A 12,155-nucleotide genomic window follows, 5' to 3' on the forward strand; every position below is an offset into this window, starting at 1 on the left:
TCCTGGACCCATCGGACTCTCCTGGACCCACCGGTCCCTCCTGGACCCACAAGACCCTCCTGGACCCACCGGGCCCTCCTGGACCCACCGGGGCCTCCTGGACCCTCCTGGACCCTCCGGACCCTCCTGGACCCACCGGTCCCTCCTGGACCCACCGGGCCCTCCTGGACCCACCGGACCGCCACTGCTCTCATACGTCCCAACATGGAAACCAGAACTCTGGCGAATTTGCTGTGAATGAACGAATTAAAGATCTGCTGCTGTTGGATCAACCTTCCAGAACTCTGAGGTCTTCTGGCTCCAGTCGGCTCTGCAGAACCGGAACCAGAACCAGGAACAAACCTCCAGAAAACCTCCAAACAGCTGAAACACTGAGATCCTTTAAATCGAGGCTAAAACTGCGTAGAGCTGCTTTTATTAGTAAAGAGACATTGATCAATATATTTGATGATGGTTGTGATCATGAAATTTGACCAAATGTAAAGTTTGCTGTGTTCAGTTTTATGAGCACTGTGAATGCTGACATGTTTTATTCAGATAAAGCTGCTCATGTTCCAGGCTGATTGTGTGAAGTCTGCAGAATCTGGCAGCTCAAATGTTTAAAGTTTTAGTTCTGCTGCTGTTCTCTGCATGTTGCTGCTTATGTGTGTTTTTTTAGGTAAGATGATCAATCGCTTCATAAACTTCTGGAAACTTTTTCCCTCTCATTTCTGAGATCCATAAATATGAATGAATGACTTTATTAAACTTCATTTGGATTGAAGAGCTTTAAAGTCAAACAGAATTATTTTCTTGGTTTATTGGGAGCAGAATTGTTGCAACTGGATTTGGTTCCTGTCCAGGAAGCTGCCTTCAGGGTTGGGCTTCCTGTTTCATCTGATCTGTCTTCTGTTGATCTTCCATCATTTGATCCTTAGAACAACAGAGGCAAAGCAGCAAACAGCCATCGGATCCACATGCGCAGCCGTCATCATGTTTCCAAATGTTCCCGAATGTTTCCGGGTTAAACTCTCATATTTAGAGATACTTTCATTCTTTGTGATAAAATAGAACTAATGCAAGCTGAGCTTCAGTCACTGAACCCCAGCAGACCTCAAACACATGTTGGGTGTGTTTCTTTCTCTTTGGGATAAAATATATTTTAATTATTGTTTATTAAATTTAATGTGTTTTTGCATATCCAGAGATTTTCCCATAAATAATTTCCCTTTAATAATATTTTGGTTCAGCTCAACAATCTGCTGACCGAACGTTTTAGACGTGAAGAAAGTAGATGAATAAAAGTATTTACTAACTCAACAAAAGCATAAAGGAATTGAACCAACAACCCAGGATCAGACATAACTGGAGCCTCTCAGTTTAACCATTTTAATGACTTTAAGCTGTTTGATTGGAAGCTTTTCAAGAGTCAAACTAATCGACTCTGACCTCATTATAATTTTTAATTCCAGCAAACTGCTGACTCATCAGAGCCTGTTTACTTTGGATAGGCCGATCTCCAGGGTGTGTCTGACTCAAACGGGTCGTCTGGTGTTTGAATATCAGATTTCATCCAGAACTGCTTCTGTTCCTCCTTCACTCTGTCAACAAACTTGTGGGACCCGATCCGACCCGTCACAAACATTAATATTTAGAAATGAGAATTAAATAAAAACATGAATGCCTTTGCAAAAGCTCTGCTATAAAAACTGACATCCTTTTTCAAATTCAATAAAAAAAATACTCTATTGAGCCAAAATGGAAACTGAAGAGTTAATTTTTTTCTTTTATTTCTTAAACTCTGAGTTTCTTATAAAGACTTAAAGTTATTACAGTGTGTTTATGTGTTATTGGTCCACATTTAATGGTTGAAATCAAACTACCAATAAATAAACACAAAGGTTTTTTGTTTCCTTACTGAATGAAATCATTTAGAAACTGCATGTTGTGTTAATTCTAATAATTGTTGAGCAATATTACAGTTAGTTTAATGATATGGAACACTAAATGTGACAGAATCCGATTTTCCACATGTTGAAAACAAAAATGGCCGATTTAAAATTTAAAACCATGAAATATTGAGGGCTGATATGATTTTTACTGTTAGATTAAAAACGTTTATTGCATCAATGAAACTGGTTTACATGGTGCAGATTAACTGCGTCCAGCAGGGGGCGCTGTCCCCGTTTAGACTGGGCTATGGATGAAGGTTTGGTTCATAAACAGACAGTAAAAATGACACAAATATTGTTTAAGGTTATTGTTATGATGTTTATAGGTTTTTTATTTACTAGTGCAGAACATTATCAGTGTTGGCAGAGAAAGAGTTAGAAAAAAAAGAAAGTAAAATAAAGAAAATAGAAAGAAAAAACAAGGAACAGGAAAAAGGGAAAAAAGAAATAACAAAAAAGAATTTATAGAGGGAGGCATTACCTTTATAAACATGCTCCGGTTTCAAAATGTTGCATGTTTAGAAAAGACTTGAATCATTACGTTTGATCAGATTCAAGGTCATTTCTGGCGTGTCGTCCTCTTTTGTCCTTTGGTCCAACCAGAGGAAGGACGGTCCTCCCACCGACCAGACGGCTGAATCTCCGCGCTGCCTGGCGCCTGTCCTGATGTCCTGATGTCTGTCCTGATGTCCTGATGTCTGTCCTGATGCCCGTCCTGATGTCTGTCCTTATGTCTGTCCTGATGTCTTGATGTCTGTCCTGATGTCCGTCCTTATGCCCATCCTTATGTCTGTCCTGATGCACAGGAGGAAAACAGGAACAGGTTTCTGTTGGACCAGGTGTCTTTGTGGAGGCCGGTCCAGACGGTCAGACCTGCAGGTCCGCTCGTTCTCCTGCAGGCTCCTGACGCCGGCCGGGTCTGTGTGCTGCAGCCTGCAGTAGCTCTGAGCGTCGGCCCAGTTCACTGATCCGCTCATGGAGAAAAATGATGCGTCCTGTCCTGGAAACAGACCAGAAGAGAAGCAAAGAGACGGGTTGAAACGCCTCCAGTTCCAGGCTTTCATCTGTTTTTGATTTGTGACTCACCTCCATGCAATCAGTCAACAGTTAATCAAGTTTCTCTTAACACTCATGTTTGTATCTGAAATGGCTCGAAATCATTCATAGGGTGTCCAAATGTCCTCTTTCCCCTGGACATTGTCTTCACTGATGTCGTGGTTTGTGTCTTTTCTGGACCAGCAGGAATCTTGAAGTGATGCAGAAACATGGCAGCTTTTCTTTGGGCCGTGTGCAGTAGCCAGAGCCGCTGTGCTGCTGCAGGTCACAAAACACGAGAGTAGCTTTCTGGACCAAGTGGAAAATACATTTTCTTCATAACATCCTGATCACAGCAGCCTGAGCGGAACCGTGCAGCGAGTCCAGACGGGCCTCCTGTCGGCCCGTCTGGACAAAATGATGTACAAAGTGGGAATTTATCTCTTAAACTAACAAGGATGATCAATTTTATTGTTATTGTTACATTAAATATAATTTCAGATATTGAGTTTCCCCATTTTGGCAGAATCATGACTTATTACTGCAAGTGGTAAATTTTCTAAGCTTAAGCAGATTAATACTGATGTCTGATATTAATACTGCTTTATTTACTGATATTTACCAATATATATCTGCTTCCCTACATTTATTCATGAGCAAACCTTAAAAATAAAATTCTTCTTGCCAGTTATTAAATCTGGATTTGATATAAAATCTCACCACTGGTGATGAATTCATACAGCCACTGGCAGGGAACGTCGTTCCAGCAGCCATTGTAATACTTGTGAGCGCGGTCCGCTGTGTACCGGGCCGGGTTTGGCTCAACGTCTGCAGCCTCCATCTGAAACCTCCGCCTGCAGCTGAGCACATCACGGTACCGACTGATCCGGGCCCGTCAGACGGAGCCACTGACAGCCACATCCGGCACATTACTTCAAATATTTCTACGCCACAAACTTGAAAAATGATTTCAAATAATCTCCTGAAGAGAGTGATCATTGAAGGTCATTTTTCATGATGCTGTGCTTTCATAAAACTGACCCAACTCAAAGGTTTCATTTTGATGGAAATCTCTCATTATAGAGTTCATGTTTCGGTGCAAATGTTCTGAATTAAGACGACATTTTTATAACATGTTCATGAATTAATATCAGAGTCAGACCCGACTTCTCTGTGCAGGTTGGATTCCAACTTCCATGAGTTTTCAAGAGTCCAGGATTATGAAGAGAAGAGGCTGCAAAGTCTTCAAAACAATCAGAGGAAATAATGAAAGACAACCTTCAATCAATAAATAACTTTGGTCTTTACTGAATTTTTACTACATCTGAACAAAGAGTGAATCTGTCTGGGTCCTTGAGGCACCCAGACAGAATGTCAGGAATCAAATGTTTCTATGTTGGGGGGAAAATGTAGTTTATATGTGAATCAGCAAATGAAGACATGGAGTTTCACTCCTGAATATTTGACTGGTATCAGTCTATAATAGTAAACCATTGACAGGACAATCTGTACAAACACGTACAGATAAACATATAAATATATCTTTTGCCTATTTGTTTTGTGGTTTGAACACTAGAATGACAACCTGTCCTAAACCTAAAAAGAGAATATTTCAGAGGGAACCCTTTATTTCTCCTAATAAAGGGTTTAACAGTGATTCTCGCAGCGTTGTTGAATATTGAAGACTGTTGTGACTTATCAGCCCAAATACGACATACTTTACAATATTCTGGAGTTAAAAGGAAGTTTGTCTCTCCTCACTATCATCAAACATTGTTTTATAGTCGTTTTGTTTGTTTTACACGCAGAGCAGAGGGAACCAGAGTCTGCAGATCTGCGTTTCAGGTCCAATTCTCACTGTACAGAGAAAATCCAAAGACAGCAAATTTGCATGACTTCATCATGAGGTGTTTACTCTGTTCAGGACAAACCTGTGTCCTGATGCTTGGAACCATTGCATGATTGCAAACATCATGCAAATGGTTTTAAAAACTTCACAGTGGAGAGAGAAAAAAGTGAACATTTAAAAAGTCTTTGCAGCATCAGACTAACAAAATGTTGGAATTAGTTCAGGAAAACAAAAAGTTTCCTCTAAAAACGTGAGTCAGTTTGAAACCTGGAGTTTATTAAGGCTCTGCATGTTGTAGGGTTGTGTTGGTTGATGCGACTCTGCAGTATCGCATGGACATCGGGGGCAGTTCCCCTGGATTGGCAGACCTGGCTGGTGTCCCTGTTCAAAACGGGGGACCGGAGGCTGTGCTCCATTATAGGGGGTCACAGTCTTAAGCCTCCCTGGAAAGGTCTATTCGGGGGTCCTGGAGAGGACGGTGTGTTGGATAGTTGAACCTCGGATTCAGGAAGAGCAGTTTGGTTCTGGTCTGGTCGGGAAACACTGGACCATCTCTACACCTTCAGCAGGTCCTGGAGGGTTCTGGGAGTTCGCCCAACCCAAGTCTACAAAACACCCACATGTGTTTTGTAGACTTGGGGAAGGCGTTCGACCGTGTCCCTCGGGGTGCCCTGTGGGGGTTCTCCAGGAGTCTGGGGTACCGGGCCCTTTGATACGGGCTGTCAGGTCCCTGGATGACCGGTGTCAGAGTCTGGTCCACATCGCCGGCAATAAGTCGGGCTCGTTCCCGGTGGGTTGGACTCCGCCAGGGCATTGTCACCGATTCTGTTCATTACTTTCATGGACAGAATTTCTAGGCACAGTGTCTTCCCCCAGGAAGAGTTCAAGTATCTCGGGATCCATTCTGAAGCTGCTGACCCCGCGACCCGACCCGGATGAACGGCAGACGATGGATGGATGGATTTCCTGCCAGTCTAATAAAACACATGGGTCTAAATGTGAGGAGGTCTTTGGACTATCAAATCCTGTCACACAATAAGTAAGAATAAGACTAAATAAGAATCTGAATTAATGAACTATTCATCCATCCTGCAAGATTTAACTACAACATTTAAATTTCCCATTGGGAACATCTGACCCATTGTTGTTCCCAATGGGATGAAATTTTCAAACTCCATCTGGTCTGATAATTGTGAACCAAATCAGTCAGTATGAAGGTCAAGCTGTCAGTTTCACTCTCTGTTTCAAACACCCAGCATGCTGATGTGTGGGAACCTTTATGTATATATGCAGCAGAATACTACACTGCTGCTGAAACAGGCGTGTTGATTCTGCAGCAGTGGTGCAGACGTGCAGAACTCATGGTCAGGAATAAACATGGCGTCCTGTTACAGTTTCCTGTTTGGTTTTATTTGGACAGAACCACAAAGATGAAGCCAGATGATTTTAATAACCAAAAAATTAAGACATACAATGCTGTTAACAGGACATGCAATGAACAATACAAACCAGAGAGCTCTAATAGGGAGGCAGGCTAATGGCTAATGAGATCAGAACCAGGTGAGCGAATCAGAGGAGTGAAACAGCTGTTAGAAAGACGGCAGGAGGATATTTAACATAAACCGAGGTGAACTAAAGATGAAAACGATCAACAAACCAAAAGGGAAACATTATCTGAATATGGCAAGACCTAAATGACAACAACAAACCCAGAAGTGATCATAGAGGAAACGCAAAAGTAAATCAAAACTGGTGAGCCTGACTGCAGAGATGCATGAATCAAACTGAAAACTCAGCGATTTAAACTGATCAGGTTTGAATAATGTTTCAAACACGTTGAATAACTGTGACTAAAAGAAAATCTCACATCACCGCATCATTTTGCTGTTAATATGGATTTACAAATTTTTCATTTTAAAACATGTTAGAAGAGCTGAGAAAGTCTCATCAGCTTGTCGTCGTCTCACTGCAGCTTCTCCTCTTCCTCCTGGTGGAAGATTTTTCCGTCCTGCTGTTTCTTCCAGCTCAGCTTGACGTCTGGGCCCTGCTGATCCAGCATCAGGCGGAGCTGAAACACAGCAGTTACTGATTCATCCCAACATTTCACTGACACATTTCAAAGTTTTCTAGATTCAATGATATTTGTGCTTAAATGCTAAAACTCAGAGTTCTGGGATGTTTTACCTCCGCCTTCATGTTTTCCAGAACCGCCGGGTCGTTCAGATCCAGAGCCGAGTTCAACACCAGCTTCACTTTCACCACTTGTGTTGTGAAGGGTTGAGGGTCTTTAAAACAAATATTTATAACATTTTATTAGAGTTAAGGGGAGAAAAGTATTTTAGAAAAGAGACTCTGGGTCCCGGATGTGAATGCTGTTTGCAGAGAGACAGTTCTGGCGTCGGAGAGACAGAGTCAGTGTTTTACACAATCAAGTCACTGTTTCCTCCAACTGAACTTTGACCTTTCATTTTGAAATTGGCCTCTGTCTCTTTAAGACCTCCTACACTTCCTGACACGCCCCTTTCAGACGTCATCACAACAGTGCTTCTCCATTAAGCCGTTTGCATACATTCTTAGGAGTTTTGGTCAGAACAATAGAGTTCAGCAGAGGTTCACTGTAACGTTATAACAATTTAGCAGAAAAGTTAGAGAATGAACCAATCTTCTTCTACAGAAGAGTTTTACCTTCTAGCATCACAAACTGACCTTCACGTTTCCATTAAGCTCAGACTGAGGAGCAGCTCACCTTCATGGCAGATAAATGGCTTCAGTTTGTCACAGTTCCAGTCGTCCCAGCCGCCAGAGCTGCTAAATCTGGCAACGCTGCAAAGCTCGCTCTGACTGTCAGGTTTGGCCTCTAGCCAGTTCTGAAACAGATACATGTGTCCGTCCGACCACTTCCAGGACTCTCTGTAGAGGCCGATCCAGCCCAACACGCCGCCTGGTATCTCTGCTGCTATCTCCTCGTTCTCTGCCTGGCTCCTGGGAAAGGCCAGGTCAGTGTAGTGATCCCTGCAGAAGCTCTGAGCCTCTTCCCAGTTCATCTCGGCGTTCACGAAGACAACGCTCGTCTCCTCTTCTGAAAACCACAGAAACTAGAATCACTTTGGTTTCTGTCTGACTTATGTTGGATGACAGCTGCTGACTGAACCCAAGAAAAGATTTTCTTTACATCTAACTTCAAAATAAGAGCCTGTATCTGAAGGCCTGAAGACCTTTTATCAACAACCAAAACTTCAACATGTCAACATTTATTCACAAAGCAGCCAGCTAAATTTGTCCTTTTCTGAGTTTCTGCAATGGAAATTAAAGTGTTTGTGTACTAATTTGAGATATTTTTGCTTATGAATGTAAAAGCAATTTTTTTTATTTAGACTCTTGAATCCTGTTATGCAATCACAGAAAAAAGCAGCAAAATCCTTCAATGAACAAAAGAAATGAAAACAGAAAATGCTGCAACTCCAGGAAATAGAAGCAAAAGATAAAATGTTGGAAAATACTAAAACTATGGCACAGATAAACGCTGCAAACTTGCTCCACGCCACTAGGGGGAGTCTGGAGCAGGTAATATTATCTACAGAAAGCATAAATATGTTTCTGTTTTATAAATATTGTAATAAACTGCGTGTTTGAAGAAGACAAAGCATTTTCTTTCTCCTGGTCAGGTGAAATCAGGTCTTCAACTTGAGGCCCGTGGGCCAAGTCCGGCCTGTTAGAACCATTTTGTGGTCCTCAGGATTATTGATGGCCGCTCAAGTAGAGGTTCAAGATAACTTTTGTATGCTTAAATATTATTTGATGATGATTATTTGATGTTATTTGATGTGTATTTAGCTTTGCTGTGAGTCGGATTTAATGAATTTCGCTTTTTTTCTTCTCCTTTTTTAACTGAATATGAAAGTTTTGTTTCATGTTTATCTATTATGATATTAATTGGTTTTATTAATATATTCTGCAATAATTACATTTTGCTGAGCTTTGTGCCTGTTGGCCCCCAAATGGTAAAAGTATTTATAAAAACTAGCTAAACTGTAACCAAGAAGCAGGAAGACGAAATGAAACCAGATTCTTACCTGACTCATTGTAGCAGATCGGGTATTTGTTCATCCCACACAACACATCGTACCACCACCCAGCTTTGTCCATCGCCCCACATGACGGGATGTACCATTGGAGGTTTGGCTCCCTCCACTCCCATTTCTGCCAGTTCAGCTCATCACTCCGGTAAAAACCTTCAGAGAACCACTTCCATCTGACCTCATTGTGGTACAAACCGATCCAGGCCTGTTGGAAACCAGACCAGTTCAGTCACATTCAGCATCACAGTCTGTCGCTTCTATCGCAAACTATTCAATTCAAAAGTTACTGAACATCAGAAAACAGAAAACCTGTGAGCAGAGGAGCAGAAAACCTGCACAACTGTGCTTCAACATGTTTTTAACAAAGTAAAAGTAAAAAGTAGCTTTCCAACAAATGACTCAGCAAAATGATCTAAAGTCCCGAGTAACTGATCACATGATCAATCACTTCAGATTTAGACATTTCATCATCAGACAGACCAAAATATAAGTTAGGTGATATTTTCAGGACCAAAGTGACAATAATTCTAATAAGTAACAAAAAAATAACAGAATCATGCAAAAGAAAATGATTTGGAAGAATCATTTTCGTCCCATAACAAAACTGGGATCCAGACTCCAGGTTTTGCCTTCATCTTGAGATTTTAGCTCCAGTCCTGGTTCTGCTCCTGGGATGCAGTCAGTTCATTTCCATTAGTTATCAGGAGGTCCAGGAGTCATCACCATTGCAAACCTGATGTAAATAAAGCTGATAAACTGGCACAATGACACAAACCTAAACCCCAGGATTAGAGGATTTGATGTGGTTTAATGGGAGTTTCTGGCAGTTCCTCAGTGTCGCTTTGCATTTTGACCTGAAGCTGCTGCCTTGCATATTAACTGGACCGTTCCCGTCTCAGCAACGGCCTCCTTCTGAGGCTCGTCGCTACGTTTCTGCATCTTTCCTGCTGCTCCCTCATCTGACTGCATCCCAAAGGCGGAGAGACACTGAGAAACATCCAGATGTTTGTTCTCCGACCGAAACACGCAAAAATACATCAGATTTCCCCAAAATGAGAGTTGACACGTTCAATCTGCTTCTGCAAACGTTTGTGAGAGAAGGGGCTGCAGGTTAAGAGATGTCCTTCATGGAATTGGTCCACACAGATGCATTCAGGTCTTACAGTGCAGACAGCTGGATGGAGCGACGCCGGGCGCGCACCGGGAATGAGCCGGGAATGAGCCGGGAGTCAGCCGTCCCAACGCGGCTGGACGGCTCAAATTGTTCTTGACCCGAACCTGACGGAGGAGTCTGGGTTTGGTGTGGAAGAACACAGAGTATTGACTTCAACTGTGTGGTGAATTAAAGCGCAGACTGACAGCCAGACCTTCTTATCCCACATCAGTGTCTGACCTCACAAATGGTCCTCTGGAAGAAAAACCCAATATTTGCTCCTAAACATTTCGTAAATAACTGAAGAGATTAAAGCTACATAAGATGCACAAACATTACATTAAACTTGTTTTTATTCAATTAAATACTTTTTTAACTAAGTGGTATTTTAGAAAAGTATCAATGTGGTTTCAGGACGAATCACAGAACAGAGACAGACCTTTTAAAAACTGTAAACGATTTTAGGTGTAATCTGGATTCACAAGCTCTCAGATTACAGCATCTAGTCGGTTCTGGTTCTGTTCTGCTCCTGCCTCACAGAGAGAACTTTTATGGTCGGTCCACATTTCTCACAGGTCCATGATGTTAACTATGGCGTCCCACAAGGCTCTGTTTTAGACCCTCTGCTGTTTAATGTTTACATGTTGCTGCTTGGTGGATTCATCAGGAACCAGGACTCAGTTTCCACGGTTCTGCTGACGACACTCAGATTTACCCGTCGTTGTCTCGAGACGACCTCCAGCCATCGCTGCACGTTTTCATTGCATTTCACACATAAAGACCTGGATGCTGCAGAACTTTCTCCTGCTCAACCAGGACGAAACAGAACTTTTAGTCATTGGACCAGAAGATCAGAAAGAAATTATAATTCAAAATTACAAACTGCATCTTTTAAACCTTCAAAATAAGTCAGAGGCCTCGGCGTTCTTCTCAACTCTGAGCTCACTTTTATTCCACATGTTAAGCAAATAGTTAAAACGGGATTTTATCATCTAAAAAACATAGTCAGTCTGTTCAGAATGAAAATATCACAAAGGATGTATGTAAAGCCAAATATGACAAAAATAATAAATATTGAAATGTGGTGGAAAACCCCCACAATAAAAGATACTGTAAAAAAAGTCCCTGAAATCAGCTTTGCAAAGAAACAGAAAAAGAAACTTTACGACAGCGGAGGAGTCCATCTGCCGCAGATCGGCCATGTTGTTCAGGATCGTCACAACGTCTTCGTTGTCCACGGTGACCAGGTCGGTGTAGTTTTCTCTGCAGTAGCTCTGAGCGTCGGTCCAGTTCTTTGGCTCGTAAACGAAATGGTACTGACGTTCAGGGTGGGAGGCGCTCAGAGCTGCAGGGAAGAAACATTTTCACATCAACATTTCTTCTGGAAAATCCATAAATCACAGAAATAAAACTTGCCTGATGCAGCAGCAAAGAACCACAGAACTTTCTCCATCTCTGCACATTCACTGGTCTCCAGTCTGACTGCAGAAATCCAGATTCCTGCTTTTCATCTGAAAATGCAAAATCTTGGACAAACTATTTGCATTTCAGACGACAGACATTTATAACGATGCTTTCCCTAATATTTAACCTCATCAGACACATTTTACATCCCAAATCTCTCATTTGACTCCAGAGTCTTCACTGCCTTCACTTCCTCATGTGCATCTTCACCTGAGAGTCGGTCAGACAGCTGCGGCCCGCAGAACCACTGATTGACCCGGAAACATCCTGCAGTCAGATGTTGGAGACTTTTATGTCACCGCCTGTTAATATTGGATGCAAAATTCCCATGAAATATTATTTAGTGAAGATGAGAAGGTTAAAAGAACCTTTAACTTCTCAAATGTTGAGATTTGACATTAAAGATTTGAAATGAAGCTAAGATCACCTGAAAAATTTGCAAGCTCCATTTCTCTAGGAAACAATAAAGATTGATAATTCAATTGGATCTCAACACAGAAAACCCTGCAAGCAGAAATCAAATTGTAATATATGGATGGAGGCAACAGGACAGAAGATGCAGAAGTGACTCAGACTCCACTGAACTCGTCTGTTCTTTGTCTGAAACTGAAAATTGTGCTGATTATTTTCAGAATATAAACCAT

General features: G+C 41.8%; 1 protein-coding gene across 1 annotated transcript; it reads right to left on the minus strand.

Moving 5' to 3' along the window:
• Positions 1 to 6,778: 6,778 nt before the first annotated feature.
• Positions 6,779 to 11,500, minus strand: LOC129377007 (macrophage mannose receptor 1-like). Its single transcript, XM_055056734.1, has 6 exons — positions 11,464 to 11,500; positions 11,214 to 11,392; positions 8,889 to 9,099; positions 7,562 to 7,894; positions 7,000 to 7,100; positions 6,779 to 6,883 (listed from the first exon to the last, which is right to left on the minus strand). Exons 1-6 carry the CDS (start codon positions 11,498 to 11,500, stop codon positions 6,779 to 6,781), a joined length of 966 nt encoding a protein of 321 aa, XP_054912709.1.
• Between the last annotated feature and the right edge of the window lie 655 nt (positions 11,501 to 12,155).

This window comes from Poeciliopsis prolifica, unplaced genomic scaffold (assembly GCF_027474105.1).
Source record: "Poeciliopsis prolifica strain line A6 unplaced genomic scaffold, Auburn_PproV2 SCAFFOLD046, whole genome shotgun sequence".
Lineage (NCBI taxonomy): Eukaryota > Metazoa > Chordata > Actinopteri > Cyprinodontiformes > Poeciliidae > Poeciliopsis > Poeciliopsis prolifica.